Here is a 26,388-nt window from a genome sequence, read left to right as displayed (position 1 = left end):
GATCTAGCCACTTTACATGGAGGGCTGAATAGTCTTCAGAAACTTTGCTTTCTTCTAAATGTAAAAGCTGAAATGTGCACAGGATCTAGGATCAAATCTAGGATCTATGTATAGAATACCAATACATTTTCCACATTTCTAAGTATTGGCTATTATTTGTAGTTCTATGTGTTTAGAAACTGTATTTTTAATAGTTCTAACTGAAATTAGAACTACCCCTTTTGGCACTGTGGATTAAACCGCTGAGCTGTCAAACTTGCTGACCAAAAGGTTGGCGGTTCGAATCCAGGGAGTGGGGTGAGCTCCCACTGTTAGCCCCAGCTTCTGCCAACCTAGCAGTTTGAAAACATGCAAATGTGAGTAGATCAATAGGTACTGCTCTGGCGGGAAGGTAATGGCGCTCCATGCAGTCATAACAGCCACATGACCTTGGAAGCATCTATGGACAATGTGACCCTTTGACTTAGAAATGGAGATGAGCACCATCCCCCAGAGGCGAACACGACTAGGCTTAATGTCAAGGGGAAACCTTTATCTTTAACCTAACTGAAATTACTGGTGATTTCGCTACTATTTCTTGAACACAACCAGCTATCTTAAACATTAATCTAGAAAGTAGAAAGAAGAGACGATATAGTATAGGAATCAGTTTGTCCCTAAAATGGAAGGCTCTCCAGTTGAGAACAATTAGCAGCTTCTCAAGCAGTTGTCTTAAAAGATATAATGGCCATTTTGAAGCAGTTAACACAACTTTTAAAAGCATGTGGTACTGCTTTTTTACCTTTTTCATTTTTAAATAGAGGTTTTTAATTGTTTTAATATTATATATAGTTTAATCGCATTTAATTATAGCTCTGTGCGTTCTTTTCTATATTCTACACTTTTTAATTCATGAGCTGCCTTGAGTCCTAGTTATGGTGGGAAAAGAGGGATTTAATAAAAATAAACAAATTAGCCTCTTGACTTGAATCTAATGCTCGCCTTGTTTTAGCTAAATTACCTTTGGGTACACATTAGATTTACATAATACAGTAATCTTAGTGCTAAACCAAAGCAAAAAGAGCACCTGGAGGCACGTTATCTCTAATTTAGTGGCCACAGCTCAATGCTATGCAATCCTGGGATTGTAGTTTGGTGAGGCATCAGCATTCTTTGGCAGAAAAGGCTCAAGACTTTGTAAAACTACAGCCGCAAGGATTCCATAGTATTGAACCAAGGCAGTTAAATGGGTTCATTTCACAACATAGATGGATCCTAAGGTTTTCTTTTCCATTGCTGGTAGCTTTGGTGTTTTAACACTTTTGTTTTTAAAGAAAGAATTCTAAGCAGGCAGCAATTGTAATGTACGTATTTTTTTGGCCAAATTACAAAGAGTGAACTTTTTGCCACTATGCATTACTTTTGGCAGCAAATACATTTTTTGGTTTCAGAGTTTTGAAAAGTGAGATGCACATTAGATTTGATGGTGCATTAGACTCAAGTAAATACAGAAAAATTAAGTAATAAATTAGACTGAGGGTAGCATGTTCCTTTCCTGGTTCTGGAATGAAATTCTTCGGGAAGTTACTGCTGTGCTATAATATTATATTCTGTGCCTGAGCTAAGAGATGTAACAGTTTATTGCACTATTTTCCTCTTTATTTTTCTATCCTTTTTACCATGAAAAATCAGAAAGGAATACAGGTAGCCCTAAGTTACAACAATTTGAGTTACAAACGACTCATAGTTAAGAACGGGGATAGGACAACAGGAAGTGAGAGAAATCTACCTCTCGGAAGAGAAATCCACTCCTGAAAGTTAACATGGGGAAAGAGTGGCTCCACTGAAGCTTTATCACCAATCCTTGTTTCCACAACAAGCCAATTTTTCCAAAATCTAATTATCACAGGAACAGAAAGTGAGGAGAAATCTTCTGAACAAGGGCACAACAAACACCACAGGGATGTTAACCCTTCCCTTATGCTATCCAAAACTTGTGTGTGTGTGTGTGTGAGAGAGAGAGAGAGTGTGAGTTACACTTAAAAAATGAACCTGTTCCGACTTACATACAAATTCAACTGAAGAACTACAGAACCTATCTTGTTTCTAACTTGGGGACTGCCTGTGGTTCAAAAACATCGATATGGCAAAATCCCATAATGCATTTTCCCTTTTCCTCATAGATCTTCCTAAATATTTGGATCTTGCAATATAGTAGGATCTGGCAACATAAAGTCTCACTATACTGTTCAGTTATACATGAACCATGCTGCTGAATAAGGTTCTTTCTGTCCTTAGCAATCTTGTGCATATGAATTAATTTTGTTTCATAATCTATTGTATCCATGTTTGAACTTGTACAACAGAGGCTGTTCTGCAACCTCTGTTAACACAAAAGAAGCCCTTTCATACTCACTAGTTTATTATATATATACAAATAGGAATCTTGGCAGCTAAGTAGAGTCAGCCTTGGTAAGTACAGACCAGTGATAACTACCAGGTACCGTAGGCCGTATTTCAGAGAAAAGAACTGGGAACCCCACTTCTGCAAAACCCTATGACATCCATGAGGTTGCCATAAGTGAAGATTAGACTTGAAGGCACACAAACACACAGAATAATCAACACACATAGAATAGAGCCTGATCTACCAAGCTACTAAGCTGTTCTTGTAACTTATCATCCCACAACCTTTTCCTAACCGTAAATTTAAAAACAACTGTTTGAACTGTGGTCCATCACACACAGACAAGCAGAACAGAAAGGGAGGAATGCCTTCAGACATGCTGGAATTTGACTGAGCAAATCACCACTTTACTCCATCTCCTACACTTCTTATTGTGGTGTTAGCTTTGTAACTATGCTAGGCTGAATTTGTTGAAATGAAATATATTTCATCTCAACTACATTCTTGTATTTCATCCCCTTTGAGATGAAATACAAGAATGTCTCAATCTTCATTCAGTTGCAGGAAAGAAGCTTTATCTGGGTCCCAAGTGATACAGGCACCCAATTGCTTAACATCTTCCAAGAATATACTTGGCTGTCTTCACAGTGGGCCTCTGACTTCACTATGCAGCTTTTTTTGTAGCTGCTCATATCCTCATCCTTTCAGCTCTCTGGTTTTTAGGAAAGAATCATTAACATCCCACAGCCCTAAGGCAGGGGAAAGGGGTGCTCCTAAACTTTAAATCGCCCTGTAAATTCACAAGGGCACCATATCTAGAATCTGAAAACACTTTGAAGGATGCACATTGCAAGGGAGGCAATGCTTGGACCAGTTCCCTAATGGTTCTAGAATAACATTCTAGGGATTAGAACATTGTTCAAGAAAGAGATAAACTATGGGATGGCCAACTTATCTGCTGTAATTAGAACAAAAGTATATTTTGAAACGGTCCAAAAGGCTACCTCTAAACTGGAGATCAGGCACTCAAATGACACATGAGATGCACACTAAGACGAAAATATGCCTCTTAACTACTTCACAGCTATAATGATAAGATCTGAGCTTGCGCTGACAAATCAATATGAGGCTCTTGGGTTTGCAGGAGATAGCTCAGCAAAAATGCTTACCTCTGTGAAGCTGCTATTTTAAAAACCTTACACTTGGAGAATGGTTTTTAAAGGCGTCAACAACAGAATTGCTGACATACCGCCCTTATCCAAAGCTATGCTGTCATCAGTCCAGGAAACCTATACATAGTCTTAATCCTAGCACCTACGAGAATGAGAAAAACCTAAAACAGAACTAGGAATGGTGCAGAAAAGAAATGGGCAATTAAGGGCTTCACACAATTGCCTTATGCGAAAAAAATTAGAATACAGGCAATCCTCAAGTTACAAAAAAGATAGGTCCTGTAGGATTGTTCTTAAGGTGAATTTGTAGGTAAGTAGGAACATGTACATTTTAAGTGTAACTCCAGCCATACAGATGCAGATATAGATATAGATACACACATACACATACATGCATGCATGCTTTTGGATAGCATAGGGAAGGGTTAACACCCCTGTGTCTGCCCATGCAAAGCAGGTGGACATAGCACTGAATGAAACATGCAGAATCATCACGGGATGCCTTAAACCTACACCTGTTGATAAACTCTACAAGTTAGCTGGCATTGCCCCTCCTGACGTGCGACGGGAAGTTGTTGCTAATGGTGAGAGAAAAAAGGTCGAACATTGTGAAAGCCACCCACTGCATGACTATCAGCCTCCTCCCACCAGACTCAAATCAAGGAAGGGCTTCATGAGAACCACCACTCCTCTTGATGTTCCTCCAGCAGCAGCAAGGGTGTCTCTCTGGGCAGCTAAACCTGGCAATTCCAACTGGATGGCCTCCCACGAGGGTCTTCCTCCAGGGGCAAACCAAGAATGGGCAACTTGGAAGTCCCTGAACAGACTCAGAAGCGGAGTGGGCAGATCAAAAGACAACTTGGCAAGGTGGCACTACCTGGAGGAATCCTCCACCTTGTGTGACTGTGGAGCTGAACAAACAACTCAGCATATGTATGCTTGCCCACAATGCCCTGCCTCGTGTACGGAAGAGGAGTTGTTTAAAGCTACAGACAATGTGGTTGCTGTTGCCCGCTTCTGGTCCAAAACTATTTAGTTGCTTGTGATTTCTTTTTTTCTTTTTTAATTTTCTTTTTATTTCCATTATTTGAAATGTACAATGCTTTTGACACGAAATAAAATAAATAAACACCCCTGTGGTGTTTGGTTTTTCTGTCTGTGCCCCTGTTCAGAAGATTTCTCCTCACTTTCTGTCCCTGTGTTTTTTGTATAATACTAGAATCTGGAGTCTTTCATTAAAGCTCCATAGAAGGAGATTCAGAACGGATGGAATAATAAGTTCTTAATAACTTTAAAAATTGCGGTTACAAGTCATGTTGATTCCCAGAGACTTCTCACTGGCCACTACACTGACAAAGAATTGGATAAGACAGGTCTGCAGTGTGAATCCAGCAAGGCTCCTCATGTGTTTTTATCTAGAAACCCCCAACTCAACAATCTGGCAAAACCAAATATGTAGTATGGAAGACAACATGACTACTCGGGGCACTTTGGTATTGTTACCCTATGTTATTTCTTGATTTACAATAGGCTTAATAATAATAATAATAATAATAATAATAATAATAATAATAATAATAATAACTTTATTTTTATACCCCGCCCCATCTCCCCGAAGGGACTCGGGGTGGCTTACATGGGGCCTTGCCCGATAAAACAATCAAATATCAAAACAAAGCAATAAAACAATTATCCAATAAAAACATCAATTACAGTAAAAACAATCATTAAAATCAACATAAAACATACAATATTAACACTGGAGACTAATTCATAGAACCCAGGCAAAGTGCAACATGTGCCGAAATGGGCTGAAATGGGGAAGGTAATTTCACAGTTGAAATGGACAAAGTGCAATATAGCATTGACAACACCTCGAGAATGGGGCTATTATAAAATGGGCAGATAGATCAGTCCGACACCAAATTAAGTATCAAAGGCCTTTTGAAAGAGCCAGGTTTTTAAGCTCCTACGGAAGGAGAGGCGGGTAGGGGCCTGCCTGATCTCTCTAGGAAGAGAGTTCCAAAGCCGGGGGGCCACGACGGAGAAGGCCCTCTCTCTCGTCCCCACCAACCGCGACTGCGAGGGTGGTGGGAGCGAGAGAAGGGCCTCCCCCGACGAGCGAAGAGAACGTGCGGGTTCGTAGGGGGAGATGCAGTCTCTAAGGTAAGTGGGTCCCAAACCGTTTAGGGCTTTGTAGGTGATAACCTGCACCTTGAATTGGGCCCGAAAAGTAAATGGCAGCCAGTGAAGCTCCTTAAACAGAGGCGTTGAACGCGCCCTGTAATTCGCTCCGGTTAGAAGCCTGGCTGCCGAACGCTGTACTAGTCTTCATAGTTTTGCAAGAATAGGCAGATCTTCCAAGGATAGGGCTGCAACACAAGCACTGTTGGCTGAACTCTTCTCAAATGCCCTGTTTGTTCCACAACTTCCTTCCTGGATGGAGAAAACCAAACCAGCCTTGGAAGGTACTGACACTGGAAAGCCTAATTTAATCAGGATTTCAGCAGGGGAATCTTCTGCTACTAAAGAAGAGATGCTGATCTGGCACACAATTGAAAAAAAAAACCTGCTGGCAGGCGAGATCCTAGCACAAACATAAATAGCACTCTTCGTTATCTGCACAGCCCCTTGCCATTTCTCATTATTGTGGTTACACACCAATGTATAGAGAGATGTGTTTTCTTAAGAGAATAGGGCTTAGTCAGCACCACTCCCTACAACCCCCCCCTTGCAAGCCTCTTCCCAGAAACTCTAAGGAAAGGGGCAGGGAAGATAGCAACATTCCCATAATTGTTAACAACTGCAAGCCTCAGGGAAACAAGAGGCGGGATCCCTGGAGAAGTGGAGCCCACTAGGGCACAACCTTTGTGAGAGCATGCACAGTTTGCTGTAATCAAATACATACAGTAAGTGACAGTTGGACTTCTCCACACAAAGGAAAGCAGACTATGGAAATTTAGCATGCCTAATTTTACTGTCTATTTACTATCACCTTGGAAGCCCTTTGCAAAGTTTCATAGAATGTATCATAGAGTATCAAAGTTGAAACTACAAGGGTTCTACTAATTTACAGCAGGGTTACTTAGCCTCAGTGGCCTTTAGTGACAGAATGATAAAGATTAAGAATACCCAAAAGACAACTTTTTGCATCCTGACATTCTCTAGATGTGTTAGACTACAGTTTCTTTCAACCTCAATCAGCACTACTAATAATCTTGCTCATTGGGAAATGGGAACTAGATCCTAACACGTGACAGCGTAAGAGATTGATATGGAGTGTCTTTAGAATTAGATTTCTAGGAAATATTTCACATTCTAGTTTTGCTAGCACTACCTATAATGAAACCCCCTGAGATGAAAAAAGATAGGCTAAGGGTTTTGTGTACAGGCTAGAAGCAAATGCTAATAAAGTGACAAAACTTCTTATGTCAGGAACTGCAGGGAGATACCAATACAGAATTTAATGCAACCCAGTCTTCAGCTTCAATGTAAAGATTTAGTTATTGGAATAAGCAAGCTCTTGGAATTCTAGGTTTTTATATTTTGTTGTTTTTTGCACTTTCTTGGCAATGTCTTACCTTTGGCATGAAATGTCCATCCATTCCTAGAATATTCCTGTAATTGGACCCTCTCTTGCTGACCCAGAGAGCACACTTCACTGAAGAACTGTCGTTCAATGTAAACATAGGCAGCAGGAATAGCACCGGCCACACCCTTGGCCCCGAAGAATCCATTGACCTCTGGTGAAGCTAGAAGGATCTGATACTTCGCCCTGGTGCCTAGAATCAGGTCCATATATGCCTGCGTAAGGTTGAAATAACCAGTAGTAAGGTAAACATTGGCACCCCGCTCTGTTTCCATCAGGAGAGTCTCTGTGACAATCTCATCTATCTGAATTCCAAAAGGTTTCATTTGTATTAGTGGATAAATCCATGTGTCTGGTTCTGGCTGCCCATCACCCATTGCTTTTCGATCTGTGGACAATGAGATTTCTCCTTCTGCACCGTTTCTGTGGAAGGTCCGAGCATGCAACTGCTCCTGTCTGGTCCTTGCAGAATTGATTACTTCCATCACTCTCTTATTTGCAGCCTCACAATAGGCCATTTTGTCTCCTGAGGAAATGAATGCATAGCAATGAAGGAAAACTCTATACAACATTACAACATTTGCAGAAACCCAAATAATAGCAATGTTACTTCCAATAAAAGAATCACGGAAGCTAGACAAGGACATGGGGAAGATTACAAATAGCTCAAAATAAAACTGTTTCCAAGTGGTAAAACAAATTCTGGATGCTGTAAGCCATTTCAAAAAGGACCCACTGAAGGATGGGGAAATCCCTTTCTTATTGCTCAAGATGATTTACCACTCATCTGATATTTTCTACCTTTATGCTCAAATATAACAAGGCATATTATATGGTTTTAGCTTGAATTTCATTACAGAGAGATCCTCTCAACTCAAACTTGGGCCCTGCCTATTAAACCAAGTATATTCCCATCAAAAGGGGGGAAATAAAATAAATAGTAATCATCACAGGAAGCCTCTTAACCAGCACTAATCAGGAAAAAAGTAGTGGCATTTGTACCAAACTGTTCTCTAAAAACTGAGGTATAAACATGTTTTGTTCCTTCTTTTGCCAAAGTCTGTTTCACACAGTAACAAACCTCACATACTCGTCACAGAATAGCCAAATTATAGTACGAAAATAAAAGTTTGGTTACTACATTACACCTTACAGAGAGTTCTAATTAAACTAGCTTATACTTAGGGAAAGGAACATACTGAACTGAAGCATCCTAGGGCCAAGTACCCAAAGGCACCAGTTCCCCTGTGATCACAGAAGCTAAACAAGGTCAGGCCTGCTTAGCAATGGGAAGAGACACCCCCAATGAATACCAGGAAGGCAATGAAAAATGACCTCTCAGCATTCTGTGCTTCAGAAAATTTTATGAAATTCATGGGGTTGCTGTAAGTCACAACCACAAAGCAACGGTCAACTGCTCTGAAAATATAAAACGTTCCAGTGATCCTAATCTATCTCTAATACTAATTAGGACACAATGGGGAAAACTGAGAAAACATAGTAGTCCTTACATTAGCAAAGCACTGTTGGATCCAAATATGTGTAGCATATTTCTCTAGACATCCTATCAGGTTTACAAATCACTGCTTCTGTTTCTCTCAGGAGGGGAATTGCCTACGACAAACACCCATTTCCTTTGAGGTTTGACTGGGTCCCTTTCCTGTAAGGTGTTCAAATACACAAACACTTCCAACTAAAAAAGCTGGGTTCAATATTGAGCACATGCTAAAGCAACCAGAACTAATTCAATGCAAGGTAGATGCGTCATACGTATTTCATTTACCCAGCAGACGTTGCTGCATGTGAAAAACAAAAATGAGGAGCTCTATGGTTAGAAAAAATACGGAAATCAACTTAAATGAAAATAGAGCAAACCATTTAATTGCTAATAAAAAGAGAACTTGTAAGCAAAAAATCTGTAATGGGCGTGAGGTTTTCCAGGCAGGCTAATTCTGAAAGTCAACACTAGAGAGCCCTTCCCTTCCTTATTCTGCATCTGACCAGAAAAACCTCTGCTGCTGGGAAGACAGCTGAATTCTCTGTGGTACTTGGAAAATATCTCTCAAGGGAAGGTGACAACCTAGTATCTTATTATATTAGAAGTTCGTTTCCTTCAAGTTGTAGCAGAGGAACAGTATTCCCCTGACAAATGTGGCATGCAAAATACTCTCTTGCTAAAAGTACATGTTACTAGCCAGGACATGTGTACACAAACGCTTTAAGAAATTCTATGTTGAGGAAATCTCATTTTTAAAAAATTCCTCTTTATGGTTTATTTTATGGTTTTCCAGGAAACATCTGAATAAAATATTGCAAACACTATTTATCCAGCCATCAACAGACTTCACGCAAGCTTATATTCCACAGAACACACCCAGACAATGAGAACAAAAGCTCTTGGGCTTCCAAGATTTCTCACACTACAATGCCATCAGTTGATAAATTCTTTCCATCATTGTTAATCTCATCACCAAGAAGACATGTCTATTCCCTATCATGTTTGAAATCTTGATAGCCATATCTGGCAAGGAAGCAATTCTAATTTCCAGGACCTAATCTTTTTTTTCTTTCTGATTCAAGAATCACTCACACATCAAAGGTACACAGCTCCAGATACCAGGCTAAGAATCAACCTTGGGGCCTCTTCGTTTACAGAGATGGCATTCCCTTTTTCTTTTAGAAAATACCTGAGATAAACTTGCTTGCATCTTAAAGCCTAGAGGTACACATTTAGACACTGTCTTGGGCTGAAGAATGCCTGGGCTCACCTGGATATTGTGTGCTGAAAGGGCATGTGACTAATGCTGTTCCTACCTTGATAAGGATGCAGCATCCCATCCACCACTTTGACTGTGTCATCTTGCTGTAACTGCAAGGAAACATCTCCAACAGCATCTACTAGCTCACTGAAGAAGTCTGCAATTTCAGGGGAATCTTGAAGGAACATGTATCGGTCTTGACGATTGGTGAAGTAGGAGTCACTCAAGTTGGCCCTGGAATGGGAAAATAGGGAGAAAGCTAACAGGTAGCTGTAAGGTACAAAGAGTATGTCTTCATTCTGAGACATGTATTTGTGACACCACTCACAGAACAAAATACATTAAAAATGTATAAAGGAGTCTAAAATACATATAGGCAGGCAGAGATTGCCTCTTTAACCCGTCTGCTCCATCCCACTGAGCTAACACATGAGGAAACTTGTGGGGCACTTCTTCAGGAACTGCAACTGCAGCAACCTTGCAATAATGGTGAAACAACATTACCACATATAGTATAGTCCTCACCATGGCATTATTTTGGTGCCACTACCATGATGTTGGGATTATGTGCACCAGCATAAGGATATGCTGAAGATAACAGTAGTGCTGGTAGGGTCTCCCAAGTCAGGCAAGTTTTTGCTGAGGAGCCAGACAAAGGCACCATATAGCACATGCTTGTACTGATCGGAAGGAGGGATGGCAAACCATTCCTGAATCTTTTAGCCTTGAAAACCCTATGATAAGACATTCAAAACTGAAGCAGAAATGGAACATATAAACTCTGTAATAATCAGAGTTAGTGAGCTAAAGTGGATGGAAATGGGACATTTTGAGTCAGATAATTACAGTATGTGCTTTAATCAAGACATACAAATCTAAGAAGAAATTGGGTGGCATTAATAATGAGGGGAGATGTAGCAAAAGCAGTCAAGGGATATAACGCAGAAGACATAGAAAACTCATCAAGCCATTAATGACAGAGCAGGAGCAAAAGACCACAAATAATCCTGCTCAAAACTTGTACACAAGGGCAAAGAGAATGCCTGTGATTAGCAATGCTCTTCCAGAAAATCCAAGAGCTCAAAGGAAAATCAAACCAATTGTGGTGATGCTCTATGACCACCACATGATCAAGAAAAAAATGGAAATAAAATATGAAAAAGATGAAAGGATGACAGATGTACTCAAGGAAATCCCATTAAAAGAGGGACCTACAATTTCAAAATCTGACATGGAAGGTGCAATCAAAGCATTTAGAACAAATAAATCTCAGCAATAAATGCCCTACCAATGGAGTTATTTCAAAGAACAATGACAGAATCTACTCAAATTCTAACTAAAATCTATCAACAAATATGGAAACAAAACAATGGCTCACAGATTGTAAAAGGCCAATATACATTCGAATCCCCAAGAGAAGAAATACCAGAAACTGCACTAATCATCAGACCATTGCATTAATCTTCATGAAAAGAAAATGATACAAAAAATTCTACAACAAAGATTTAAATGTCAGGTGTCCAAGATGAGTTCAAATGAGGAAGAGGCCCAAGAGATCATATTGAAAATACATGTTGGATAATGAAACATAACAAATAATTTCAAAATAAATTATTCTTTACAGATAAGAGCAAAGCGTTTTGATTAGAAAGGTCATGAAAAACTACACTTCTCTAAAAGAAATTGGTATGCCAACAGCATTTAAATATTTTAATGCATAATATCAAGACACAAGTTCACCTTCAGAGCAGAATATGGAGAAACAGAGTAGTTTCCAATTGGCAGGTAGATCAGGCAAAGCTGTATTTTTTTCACCCTGCTTAACATGTAACATGATTCACCAGAAAAGACAATGACGCTTAGCAAGATAGAAGGGAGTAGGAAAAGAGGAAGCCCCCATTACTGGTGAATAGACTCAATGAGGGAAGCCATGGTCCTGAGTCTGAAAAACCCAAGGATGCCTGTTGATGATAAGACGACTTGAAGGTCACTTATTCATAGGGTTGCCATAAGTCAAAATTGAATTCATGGCAGTTAATAACAACAAAGTCTATTAACGGAAGAGAGGAGTGCTTTAGCCCCACTACCTCCAGCACTGCTCTGGTCTCCCCTTTAGGAAAGACTGAAAAGGAGAGCTTGCTCTAGCAATGGAGATTCTCAAGATTCAGAACCGAAAGGAAAGCCACAGGGCCCTTCCACACAGCCATATAACCTAGAATATCAAGCCAGAAAATCCCACAATATTTACTTTGAACTGGGTTATCTGAGTCCACACTGCCATATATTCCAGTTCAAAGCAGAAAATGTGGAATTTTATTCAGCTGTGTGGAAGGGGCCTTAGTAAACAGCCTCAATGAATAGAGGAGGCTCTCCCTTCAATGTACCTTCAAGGGAAATACCTTCACCCAGAATGACACTCCAGAATGCATTTAGCTAACCCACTTTATAATGCACTAGCTGTGCCCGGCCACGCATTGCTGTGGCAAAGTATGGTGGTATGGGAAATAAAGTATTGAGGAATTGGTGGTCGTTAAGGTAAAGGGTAAATGTTTTCCCTTGACATTAAGTCTAGTCATGTCTGACTCAGGGGGTTGATGCTCATCTCCATTTCTAAGCCGAAGAGATAGCGTTGTCCGTAGACTCCTCCAAGGTCATGTGGGATGACTGCATGGAGCGGCGTTACCTTCCTACCGGAGCAGTACCTATTGATGCACTCACATTTGCATGTTTTTGAACTTCTGGGTTGACAAAAGCTGGGGCTAACAGTGGGGGCTCTCTCCGCTCCCCCAATTCAAACCTGCGGCCTTTCGGTCCAGAAGTTCAGCAGCTCAGCACTTTAACACGCTGCGCCATCAGGGGATATTATTTCCTAAAGATTGTGAATATACAATATTTCTGATTGGGTTTTTTTTTTTGTCTGTTGGAGGCAAGTATGAATGCTGCAATTAGGAAAAATGATTAGGATGTAATGGCCTTGCAGCTTTAAAGCCTGGCTGTTTCCTCCCTGAGTGAATTTTTTGTTGGGAGGTGTTACTGGCCCTGATTGTTTCCTGTCTGGAATTCCCTTGTTTTCAGAGTGGTGTTGTTTGCAATATTTTATGTGCTTCTACTGTCTTTGGCCCTGAGAAAACAGAGGATTTGCCAGACTTTGATGATGGGAATACTTTGTTGGGAGGTGTTAGCTGGCCCTGATTGTTTCCTGTGAGGAATTCCCCTGTTTTCAGAGTGTTGTTCTTTATTTAGTGTTCTGATTTTAGAGATTGTATTGTTCTGTTTTATTATACCACATTAATTTTTATATATTCTGATTTTAGTGTTTTTGAATATTTGGAACCAGATTGTATTCATGTTCACGATTGACCGCAACACAATAATAATAATAATAGTAATGATAGTAATGATAGTAACAATAATGACTTTGGTAATACACAGTGCTTCACTCCCTTCTCAGCTTCCTTTCTGGAAGAATCCTTTCTTGGGAGGTGTTAGCTGGCCCTGATTGTTTCCTTTGTGGAATTTCCAATTTCCCTGCTTTCAGACTGTTGGTCTTTATTTACTGTCCTGGTTTTAGAGATTATATTGTTCTGCATTATTCTATCCCAGTAATTATTTCATATTAAAGTAGAATCTCACTTATCCAACATTTGCTTATACAATGTTCTGGATTATCCAACGCAGTCTGCCTTTTCGTAATCAATATTTTTGTAGTCGGTGTTTTAAATTCATTGTGATATTTTAGTGGTAAATTTGTAAATACAGTACAGTAGAGTTTCACTTATCCAACATAAATGGGCTGGCAGAATGTTGGATAAGCGAATATGTTGGATAATAAGGAGGCATTAAGGAAAAGCCTATTAAACATCAAATTAGGTTATGATTTTACAAATGAAGCACCAAAACATCATGTTAGACAACAAATCTGGCAGAAAAAGTAGTTCAATACGCAATAATGCTATGTAGTAATTACTGTATTTATGAATTTAGCACCAAAATATCACGATATATTGAAAACATTGACTCCAAAAATGTGTTGGGATAATCCAGAATGTTGGATAAGCGACTGTTGGATAAGTGAGACTCTACTGTAATTACTACATAGCATTACTGCGCATGGAATTACTTTTTCTGTCAAATTTGTTGTATAATATGATGTTTTGGTGCTTAATTTGTATAACGATTACCTAATTTGATGTTTAATTGGCTTTTCCTGAATCCCTTCTTATTATCCAACATATTCACTTATCCTGCCGGCCTATTTATGTTGGATAAGTGAGACTCTATTGATAATCTTATATTATCTGCTTAGAACTGGATTATATGAGGCCCCTTCTTCACAGCTGTATTAAATGCACACTGAAGTGGATTATATGGTGGAGTCAAGATAATCCAGTTCAAAGCAGATATAAGATTATAAATGGGTTATATAGCTGTTTGGAAGGGCCTTGAGTCTACACTGCCATATAATCCAGTGCAAATTAGATAATCTGTGGAAGAAGCCTAAGCGAGGCCTAAGTCTGCCTGTCCCCTAACTGAACCCTGGCTGTTCCTTGGCTGAGTTGGTTGCTAGGAGACCAAGTGGGCAGAGATTAGCCCTCTAAACTGGCAGCAATTGGATAAAAACAATTATTGCTCTCCCTCTAATTAGGACTTTATTTTTCTTTTCTTTTTGTTGTATCAACCTAGAGGCGTGGATGATGGGTTGTGTTGTCAAATTTCGAGGTTGGGGGGCCTGTAGTTTTGTTGTTTTGTGGTTGCCGTGATGCCATCACTCATTTATATATATAGATAACAGCTTTGTGTAAAAGCAATAAGTGATGAATAAATGTGATCTGATCTCACATTTTTAATTCGTTTTTCAAATATATCTATAGTACTACAAACCTGCCTGAAGTGAAACGAATAGTATTATCTTGTTCCTGCTGTTCCCGGCCCTACATTTTCCCAAATGTCACAGAGAGGCATTCCAAGGATATCCTGTAAAATCTGGCCAAAGAAGGCCCCATTACAGGTGTAAAAAATCAATAATGGAAGCCGCTGCCCTGAGTTTGAAAGACCTGAACACCGTGAACACCCTGTTGTTGACAGGGTGATTTGAGACATCTCTTATTCACAGGGTTACCATAAATTGAAGTCAACTTGATTACAGTTAACAACAATAGCACAATCAGTACGGACTGCTATATGCTCTATCTCCTTCCTTTTTCATTAGAGTTAACTAAATTCCTCATATGAGCCTCCCACACCGAATGTTAGTCATTTTTTCCTTGTAACAAGGGACTCACCCACTCAAGATCACATTATCATCAAAGAGATAGACCTTGATATGCTGCAACCCGATGGTCTCATTGAAACGCTCAGGGATTAGGAGTCTAAGAAGACCACGTAGGTTAGGAGTGTGAAAGAGAGAGACACGGACCTGCTCAGGAAATCTCTTCAGGAGTGGAAGGAGCATAGTCCGAGAGTTCTCCTGGCCTGGAAGACAGATTGAAATGGATTTGCCACGGCCTCTAATAATACAACCATTTCTGCCACAATTTATTGACTGGAATTGAAACAGCATACTTCTTTAAGCCACATTTATAACAATTGTTAAAAGCCCAAAACTATCAGTGGAAGATTGCTGCTTATCAAATTGACACGCCTATATCTTCTTCCTACTGAAAAGACTAAGCTGTAAAAACACCTGCCCCTTCAATCCAGTTACCAAATGTAGCAAGATAAAATCAAAGCACAGCTTGGAAAATTACTTTTCAAACGTAACTGAGAACATTCACCCCAGAAGTTAGTTGCTGTTATAGTTGAAAATTTTTAAAATAACATTTTATTTGAACATTTTTCAAAGTACAGTAAAATCCCACTAAATCGAGCCTCGCTCGTCCGAGCGTCTGTGTAGACCGAGCCAAATTCCTCCCCCCCCCTCACTCACCCCACCAGATCCCGGTGCTGCTGTAACCCAGCCAGGTGAGTGAGTGAGCAAGGGATAGAGGGTGGGCTGCTCTCTCGCTCCTCTGCCAGGCCGGGCACCAGTGCTGCCGGCCCTAGCGTGGCGAAGGAGCCAAGGCCCCAAAGGTCCTCCTCGCTCACCCGCTCGCTGGCTGGCTCCTTCGCCGTGCTGGGTGCCCCAGCACGACGAAGAAGCCCGAGGCATGGGCGGGCGGGTGAAGGAGGAGGGCCCCAAAAGTCCTCCTCGCTCACTTGCTCGCTGGCTGGCTAGGTGCCCCATGCATGTTGCTAGGTAGCTTGCTATCTACCTAGCAACGCACACAGGGCACTTAGCCAGCCAGCGAGCGGCTGAACAGGGAGGGCCTTTGTGGCCCTCCCCTTTCACCCACTCGCTGGCTGGCCCAAATGCCCGCCAAAGGGAGAATTTTCCTCTCCCTTCGGTGGGCGCTTGGACCCAGGGAAACGCGAAGTGTGCCACTTCCCGCTTCCCTGGGTCCAAGCGCCTGCCAAAGGGGGAGGAAACTTTTCCCTTCGGCTGGTGCCTGAGATGGTAATTCGAGTTATCCAGGTAAACTGAGATGAGGTTCACCCGTTTAACTCGAATTACAGAGGTTCTACTGTAACTACATTTTTCACATTTTAATTACTTCAGGGAAGAAATTGTGCATGCTACTGGGGGTATGAAACATACCTACTTCTACAAAAACAATATAAAAATTAAACAGAAAGTTTTGTTCAATCATCTATATCAGGGGTCTCCAAACTAAGGCCTGTGGGCCGGATGTGGCCTTCCAAGGTCCTTTACCTGGCCCCTGTCCTAAACTTTAGACTTAGGGTTGATCTAAATCTGAAACAACTTGAAGACACACAACAAGAACAATCCTAATTTTGGACTATTTCATCATAGTCCGGCACCCCAACAGTCTGAGGGACTGTGAACCGGTCCTCCACTTAAAAAGTTTAAGGATTGCTGATATATCATTAAAAAGATAATGTTTTAACATTATGCCCTGACCAAATCCCCTCTCTGACAGCAATACCTAAGAGGAATGTACAGAAATGCCTTTTTAACCTATAAAAACTGCACTTAAAAGTAGAGTAGTCCTCAGTTTGGAACAGGATAGGTACTGTAGGTTTGTTATTAAGTTAAATTTGTATGTAAATCAGAAGAGGTACATTTTTAAGTATAACTCCAGCCTGTCTCCCTCCCCCCACCCTCTCTCTATATATAAAGCTTTGGATAGCATAGGGAAGGATTAACACCCCTGTGGTATTTGTTTGGCTAACTGTGCCCCCGTTCAGAAGATTTTACCTCACTTTCTGTTCCAGTGACAACTGGATTTTGAAAAATGTGGCTTGTTGTAGAACCAAGGATTGGTGATAAAGCTTCTGCAGAGACACTTTTCCCCCCATGATAACTCTTTCAGGAGTGCATTTCCCTCCCTGGGGATAGATTTCTTTCACTTCCTGTTGTCTCACCCCCATTCTTAACTATGAGTCATTTGTAAGTCAGTGTATGTAACTCAGGGACTGCCTGTATTATATTGTATTTAAATGCATCCCTCTGAACCATCCCAACTGCTCAAACGCTGGTTGAATAAAAATGACAGAAATGGAAAAAGTCCTACAGGGGCACTTTGTAATTTTGTACATTTTAATTTATATCATTTTACAGAAACAGCACATTGACTAAACATGACAAGAACAACACTTTATATATCCCTAGTGATTCTCAGAAGGAATTCTACAAAGTAGCAAACTACCAAAAATAAATAAATAAATCTAAAGTTTGCATGAAGAAGTGGTTTGAGTGCTGAGATAGGATTTCAGGAAATCAAGGTTCAAATCCCTGCTGGGCCATGGAAACCCATTGCGTCACCTTGAGGAAGTCACTCTCTCTCAGTCTCAGGGAAGGCAATGGAACACACTAGCTGAAGAAATCTGGCCAAGGAAATCCCAGGATAGGGTTAGGAGGCACGTAACATCAACTTCACAAAAACTACCACGTTCCTGTTTACTAGGAACAATAAAAAGGACTAGCATATTCAGGACTAAGCATGGAAAGAAAAATATGAGAAGACTGAAATACAAACTTTTGCAAGTACTGCTACGAAGAGAATGAGAAACAGCACTGCATAGGACAGAAAAGCAGCAGTTTGAGCATAGTACCAGCCAGTACTTGAACTCTGAGGTACCACCACTTAGTGAAAACTTTTTAAAGTTCTAGTTATTCCTCTCCAAATTTCAATATAATTGTTATATATATGTTGAGAAACTCATTGCTTCTAAGTAATTAATTCTCTCTTTTTTTTACTCCAAAGAAGGAATAAAAACTGAATTCTTAAGGTTCAGTCCTAGCTGAGTTCTCATCTACACTATATGGTCATTGTAGACTCATATAATGCAGCTCAGTGCGGTTAAATTACATTACATGCAATTTCATTGAATATATAATGCAGTTTCAAACTGTATTATATTACAGTGTAGATGGGACCCAAGAGAGATGCTACTATCAGGAATCTTCCCTACCCCCAATTATACATATGAAAGGTTCTGCCTATGAATGTGATTACCATTTGCTATAAAAAAAGTTCAGGCTTTTTTAATTTGAAGACTATATAAACACAATACTTATGAGCAGAGGCTTAGGAAACTCAATTCCCTTAAGAACATTAAGAAAAAAGCATCATAACCAGACAAAAACATACCCCGGGATCCCCTTGTGAAGTCCAGCAAAATGGACACTGTAAAACTGGAAGTCCTACATTCCTGAAAGGACTTCTCCAAAGCTATTTCAATGCAATCCACCTGAAGGAAAAGGAAACCAGCCATGAATGCGCAAGACAGCCTTTGTTCCAAACATGCAATATGTTCAGGCATCAGGCACATACATATCAAAATAATACTGTTCACATCAATTTTCTGAGTACATTCAACTCCTTCATAATCTTTCCAACATAACACAGACACCATCATTAGACATTTATCCATTCACTCCCACCCAAAAGAAGGGAGGAATTAGTAGATTCCACTTAAGTTGGACATAACAAACATATTTACCTTCTATAAAGACATGGTTGATGCAGTCATAAAAATACTGAGAAAACAGTTTAGCTCATTTAATATACTTATAATACTGATGTTGTCACTGTCACAACATAGTTCCTCATTAGTTGGAGGTGAGATTATGAAAATGTTTATGCTTTATAGAAGAAAACAATAAATGTTTTAGTGAAGAAAGAGAATGAAGGTAAAAGAATGTGTTGACAGACTCCTTCAAATAATAGGTACATACTACATATAATACAAACAGAAATGTCTTTAGCTCATACTTGTTGCTACTGAAGATAAAAGCAGAGAACAGCATAGATATCCATGAAAAGCCTAATTTTAACTTTATAGTGCTACAATGCATTGCTAATGGTACCATCAAACCTTTTAATACAAAGATAAGTAGAACAGAGAAGGTCATCCTGTGAAATAAGAGACAGGGGACTAGCTTCAAAAAAGTCTATATTTAGGGGACCTCTTAACTACCTACAGCTCCTTCCTTGCACTTACTAGTTCCTGTTCCAGGGGTCCTGTTCCAAGGTACAGCGAAGCCAGAACTACTCGCTTCTTGGCCATCTTAATTTGTCTCTGAAAAACACAATGAGAGGGTGAGAGAAATTTAGATTCCTTGTCTATCAAGTGAAACACCCAAAGAGTACCCAGCCAATACTTAATGTATACGTGAAAAGTGATAAGAATCAAGCATATCCAAGAGGAAAACTATTACTAGGAAATCCTGCCCATAATTGAGGGCAGACACTGTTATTCACCAGTGAAAGGCAGACATGCTGCTCATGCATAACCCCTTCAGTAGAATAGCAGATACAAAGAAAGACAGACCAGACTATAACAGTTTTCCCATCTGTCCCAGTGCTCTGATACTAAATCAGTGCATGCTCTAATACTAAATCACAACCCCTCCCTATCTTTTCCATTTCCACATCTAGATCACATTAATATAATCTGGGAGGAAAAGATTTCCTCCTTATCACATTCTGATCCCAACTTGGATTTCTAGGAATGTGTGGTGAGAAGAGAACTGTCATACTGACCTATTTACAAAGGGTCAGTTAGAAAAAAGATAATCATTTTGATCCAGAAGCTTGAGAAAGCTCTTTTAGACAGTACAGTACAACTGTGCATGTCTGAAATCCTGAGCTGTGATTTCTGATGTGGTGAGATAAAAGTGGTGATATACATGCAGAACGAAAAGGCTGTATTTTTAGATCTATATTCTGCCACGCATATCCTCATGTCGCAAGTACTGGAGGTATGAAATTACCTTCATAAGTTCATAGAATTCTATTGGAGATGAAAGCACCTTGACGTGAGAGCTGGCAATTCCAAATTCTGGGACCAAATTTCTGATCCATTGAAATCTATGTGATCCCTCTGAGCAGAGCGAACAAGGTGGGACTGTTAGTTGAGGAACAACAGGAGAGAGCAGCGGAGCCAAAAGCAGCCATGATGATCTAATAAGAGAAAGATGTGGGTTAAGTTACATACATAAAAATATTATTTCCTCTTAACTGTCTCCAGGTGTGTGAGCAAAAAGAATAGTCAAAGCATTACACATCTGCCTTTCAACTACATTAGTCATAGCTAGGTCATTTCTGCCAGGAAGGGAAACACCACACCAAAACGCAAAGAAAGGCTGGCATCTGGTGTGAATGTCAGTAACTTCTTAGAATGGCTACAGTACAAAGATTATGTGGAAGCTAACAATCAACAGCAAGAAAAAAGCACTATAGCACTGTAAGAAAAAGCAATTAGAGTAATTTTAAGTTCTGCAACTTCAATTATCATTCCATGGTCCAGTTGGTAAAAGACCATTGTTTTGGTAGGCTTATTTTTCAAATTATTATTATTATTATTATTATTATTATTATTATTATTATTATTATTGAAACCCAGTTGACTTTGAGAGCCGATGTGGTGATTTGAGTGCCAAATTGTGACTCTGGAGACTAGGGTTTGAATTCCTGTTTGGTGCAGAAAACCAACTGAGGGACCTTGGGAAAAATGTGTGATAAAATCACCTTAAATTGAAAATGACTTGAAAGTGAACAACAATTGTATTTGCTTAAAATGATACATTTTGCCCAAAGAGAAGCCAATCTTTCTCTTGGCATCTATTCTACAATCTAAGAGGACCATGTCGTAATCTTTGGTTGACACAGTTCTGCTACCATAAAGTTATCACATACCCAAACACAACTATCAGCAAAGCTGGGGGGGGGGGGGGGATATTATATGCTAGCACCAAGTTTCTAGGCCATGACATTTCCTGACTGAGAATTTTGGGGAAGAAACTAAAATTTAAAAAGATGAGTGAGTTAAAGGAAATAATGTCAGTCAAAGTCATATCTATTTAAAAAGACATTGCACCACACAGTCACCACACACTCTCAGTACACAGCTTAAATGGAGTGTATAATCCACCCTGCTTTATGGCTGTAATTTGCTTTTGTCTGTCTTTCCAGATGACCTATGCAGAGAACTGAGCAGGGTGAGTATGTCCTTGTTGGTTATACTGGACCACTGAGCGGCTTTCAATACCATCAACCATGGTATCCTTTTGGGCTGCGTTGCTGAGTTGGGACTTGGAGGCACAGTTTTACTGTTCCTTCCTGGAGGCGCGTACCCAGAAGGTGGTGCTGGGGATCTCTTGTTTGATCCTCTGGCCTTTGGCCTGTGAGATCCCTCAGGGTTTTGTTTTGTCCCCCTTGCTGTTTAACATATACATGAAACAACTGGGAGAGATCATCCAGAGTTTTGAGGTGCAGTACCTTCTCATTTATATGCAGATGACACCCAACTCTACTACTCTTTCAGGCAGGCTTTTAAGGTAGAAAGATTTTAAGAACAAGCCAGGGGGTGCCGGAGTGTTTTATTTTAATCATTTAGAAGTGTTTAAACTGATTTTAATAGACTTATAGGATTAATTCTACTTTAATTTTTCTATGTTGTAGATTTTAAATGGCATTTTAAAAAATGTTGTGAGCCGCTCTGGGTCTTGAACATGAGAAAAAAAGCAGGGTAATAATAATCATAATCATACTATCCACATCTCAGTAGAAAGCTCTCACAGATCTGAACTTTACCAGAATTTTATGAGGAACTCCTGGTCATGAGGAACTTTGTGTCTAAAGCTCAAATGACCACAGATTCCAGGAAGATGATTTCACTTACTTGCTTCATGATAAAACATTGAATCTTCACAAGGTTTGCATGCCTTCTTGCACACACAAAAAAACCCAGACAGTTTGCCAGTGTGTTTCCCAGAAAGCCCATTGGTTTGTCACCACCTATTCATCACAATGGAGATCTGACTCAGTGTATGTAAGAATTCCTAGCAGTTTTGTTTTTCAAGTTTGTGGGGACTGGGTACTTCTTTAGCAATCCTGAGTTACAGTAATTTGGATGGAAATTTTCCATTCTCTTTAACCTTAAAGGAGAACTTAAAAATACTTTTCTTGTGCCACACTTGAACAGGCAATTAAAATGCCACGAATTTGCAAGTTACCAATGAGATTGAACCAGCAGTTGAAATAGCCACCTCCTCATAAGGTGCATCATCCACATATAAGCCACAACACAGCGACTTTTGTCGATAGCTCTTCATCCACTGGAATGCCTGAGTATGTATTACAGTATTTCTACATAAACTGTGACTGAATCTGGGAAATTGCTTTTATTGTTAACATCCTGATGCAAAACAACAACAACAAAAAAGACTTCAGACTAACTTCCTTAAGAATGAAATACTTAGAAGGCTGACCATTAACATGTGGCTTCTGACTTTTGCTTTCTACTGCTTTTGTTTAAGGGATGCTACACATTGTTTTAACCTTTCCTTTTTTGGCTTTATCTTTCTCAAGAATTTGAGCTGAATCAAATGAAGGAGGCTTGCTTCTAAAAAATACATCAATTCACATTATAAAATGTACAAAAAACAATACAAAATCCCAGTACAAGCACATAATTCATTCTTTAAACACAATATTTTGATATAAGGGCATTTCAGTATCCTGAGTCCCTTTGAGGAAATACGGTGGTCTACTGCTTATTATTATTATAAAGCTTATTGTTGTTGTTGTTGTTGTTGTTGTTAAACTCAAATAATTTGTCATCTGCAAGAATTGGCATTCACTTCAGACACTAAACTGTTATAGCTGCAGATAAACCAGCATAACCTATAAGTTCACATTGACTCCTAGACACAGATATGCATATAACCTAGAATTCTGCATTTCCATATCATTTGATTCACCCTTCTACAGAAAATACAGCTATATAACAGAGAATTTTGAAATCAAATAGATGTATCTGCATAGAATCAATAACACAATCTATATGAATTGTTTGATTTCAGTATTGTGTTGCAAAATGAGTAACAGTGTTAGATATAGGAAAAAAACCAGTGCATACTTGATTGGATTTTTTAAAAATGGAGATTAGCAGCTGTATGGTGTTAAGTATGCTACACACAAACAGAGTATCTAAAATAATTACTGCTTTAAATGTCACTATCGTTAGAACAAGGCACTTAGAGAAGTAATCCTATTCCCATGAAAGCACTAGACTCTAAACTAGAAATACAGTATCAGATTCTGTAGTTGAATGGGACAGATTTCCAGGTCTCCTGGGCCTATTTGCTACACAGACCGCATTTAATCCATCCAGCGACTTTTCTAGAAATTGATTCTTTATGGAAACTGGCAAGAAAATTATGCCTTGGGAAGCAACAAAAGACTGAAACAGAGGCCAAGGGAGAAGTTTCTAATCAGAGGAATCATTGTTTGTCATTTCTTTAGAGTGTATATTTTTAAAGGATAGATTTGTTTTGAATACAGTACATTTTACTGTACACAGATGAGTTGGCATAAATGAAATGTCAGAACATCTGCTGAGAAAATAAAGAATTTATTTGAATGCAGCATACTTCCTGTAACACCAGCATCAAGTAAATTTTCCCAGATAATGCAAGACTGACCAACTGTAGTACAGAAGTTTTCTTTCTTACATGTTCAAACCAAAAACAGGAACAGGAACTGGCCCTCTGTATGCCCTGTATGTGGTATGAGATGTTTTGCATACATTATCCTTTACTATCTGAACAATGCAAAATGCTAAGCTGCAGTCTTCCATTCACTACTGTAAAAAAGGTTGAAAGACATCACTATTTTGCAACTGAACCAAGATTTCCAGAAATTTTAATCAAGCATCTTTCTAAACCAGGGGTCCCCAAACTGCAGCCCCCTGAAACCATTTATCCGTCCCCTGCGACATCGGCTCCCTCCTCCTCCGCCAACAAAGGAGCGTGCGACGTGAAGGAAAAGGAGGGAAAAGCGCACACCTTTCCCGCCTTCTCCTTCACCTGGTGCGCGCCTTCCAATGCTTTGCTTGTGCTTTTTATCACAGTATTTTATTATTTAAATATTAATTAAGAATTAATTATTAAGGGGTGCTTAATAATTTTATTTTTGTTATGATTATTATGATTATTAACACTGAGGCTGGATGGCCATCTGTCAGAGGTGCTTTGCTTGTGCTTTTGGTGCACAAAGGCAGAAGGGGGTTGGACTGAATGGCCCAAGGGGTCTCTTCCAACCCTCTTTATTGTTGTTGTTGTTATTATTATTATTATTATTATTATTATTGCTCTGTGGCCAACAATAGCCCGTCCCTCCAATGGTCTGAGGGAGAGTCAACTGGCCCCGTTTTAAAAGTTTGGGGACCTCTGTTCTAGACCAACAATGGGCAAAGTGCAAACTGCATGCATCACCTAGGAATCAATATTATTTTTTGCTACAGAATAACCCAAATGCACTGTAGAGATATGGAGATAATTTTTACCATGTTTGGAGCCAGGATCCCTAGGGATCAAAAACAGTTTTTGCAAAATAAAATAAAATAGCTTCAAAATGTCCACTGGGCACATGAGGGGCATTTTCTACAATATTATGCAACCCCCTTCTCATCTGATTCAGAACTCAGGAAAGGCCTTTTCTGATGCCCAAATGTTATAAAAATGCCCCATACATCCTAGAGATGCAATTGTTTTGTGAGAGCAGGTGCAGCCTTCCAAGGGCTCCAAGTGGGCCGGCCCCCTAGCCCTTTGCAGTTATCTGCCTCCACTCTAATCAAAATGGACAATTATATTGGACATTTCTCTTCATTTTCTTAGATTTATTCCTACCCTTTCACAAAAGACTATTTCCCACTCATCCTTTCCACTTATGCATTCCTGAATTTATATTTGCTTTAATAAAGATATTATATGATTATTGGTCTCTGACTAGTTTCCAGTGCTCACGCTGCCTTGGGGTGCAACAATTACATGGAGAGAACTTTCATGGGTGGCATATATGTATGACTCTTATTTTAGTATTTTTTCCGTTTTACTTTGGCCTAAAAAGGCATTGCACTAATATGGAATTTCTTATTTTAATGCTAACATTGTGAACAGTACGTGATCCTTTCCAGAGGGCTAAAGATGAAGTTTTAAAAAAAGCAAGAAATAGAGAAGGTAAAAGAAAATGAAGTCTTTGATGTGTTTACAGGCTTTGCTTTGAACTCTTGCCAAATTTAGTAATACACTGTACATAACAGGCACTTGTTTTGTAAAATCATCTACATTTGCAGAAAGTGGTTTATGCTGGCTCTGGCACATGAGCAGCATAACTTATCAGCAGGAAGAGATTCATTGGAGGAAAAAAAAAACTATTTGTTGGGAGTGTCGGCTGACTCTGAAGCTTTAAATCAACACAAGAGATTCAGGGAAACCAGGTGCATGCCCTCCTGGTTTTGCTTCCTTACAGCAAGGAAAATATAAGACATACACTTGGGTTATGAATTATCAGTAATGTAACAAATCAAACTTTTCTTCAGTGAAATCTCCTAAAAAGACATTTGAATTAAAAGATAGCCATCACATTTGCCCCACCCCCCAATTCCCCAAAGGTCAAAATTAAATTGTAAAAAAAAAATATCCAAAAAAAGTTTGCCTTAAAATGCCCCTGAAAGCATGCTCTCAGGTCCCTGTGTATGGTATGTATTTTCCATGATGGCTCCCATATCCAGTGAGCCCTGTGACTCCCACAAACAACGGATTTGGATTAAACTCAGCACACCTGGCCAACATTACCAACTTTAAATACTGGTGTGGTTTGGAGGGACTAAACCCAGGATGTTGAGAGTTGTAGTTTAACCACAACTGATGATAGATCTGTACCAAACTTGGCACACACAACAACATGAATAATTTAACTATTGGTGCAGTGTGAGGGCAATGACATATCACGATGGGAGCTGTAATGGGTCCATTCGTAAAATCCAAAACCAAACAATGACTATTTCCAATGTTTATCCTAACCCGGCATTGCCAGGTACCTAGATCTGTAGGTATATAAAATAGGTACAAAATCAAACATTTACTAATAACAATTCAGCATTTGCAAGGCTTGTAAACAGGCTGATTTTCAT

At 39.5% G+C, this 26,388-nt stretch overlaps 1 protein-coding gene across 3 annotated transcripts in view; it reads right to left on the bottom strand.

Annotated features, from left to right (window-relative positions):
- pgs1 (phosphatidylglycerophosphate synthase 1) overlaps positions 1 to 26,388 on the bottom strand; it is an 80,635-nt gene that overhangs the window by 48,349 nt on the left and 5,898 nt on the right. For all 3 annotated transcript variants that reach the window (XM_062970773.1, XM_008104195.3, XM_003217126.4), the window contains exons 2-7: positions 20,183 to 20,372; positions 19,411 to 19,488; positions 18,558 to 18,657; positions 15,189 to 15,378; positions 9,962 to 10,140; positions 7,140 to 7,673 (exon numbers count right to left, since the gene is read on the bottom strand). In XM_062970773.1, coding sequence (XP_062826843.1) covers positions 7,140 to 7,673; positions 9,962 to 10,140; positions 15,189 to 15,378; positions 18,558 to 18,657; positions 19,411 to 19,488; positions 20,183 to 20,372 — 1,271 coding nt within the window. The remainder of the gene's footprint in view (positions 1 to 7,139; positions 7,674 to 9,961; positions 10,141 to 15,188; positions 15,379 to 18,557; positions 18,658 to 19,410; positions 19,489 to 20,182; positions 20,373 to 26,388) is intronic.

The sequence above is a fragment of the Anolis carolinensis genome, chromosome 2, assembly GCF_035594765.1.
Source record: "Anolis carolinensis isolate JA03-04 chromosome 2, rAnoCar3.1.pri, whole genome shotgun sequence".
NCBI classification, from domain to species: domain Eukaryota; kingdom Metazoa; phylum Chordata; class Lepidosauria; order Squamata; family Dactyloidae; genus Anolis; species Anolis carolinensis.
This window is presented reverse-complemented; position numbering and strand designations above follow the sequence as displayed.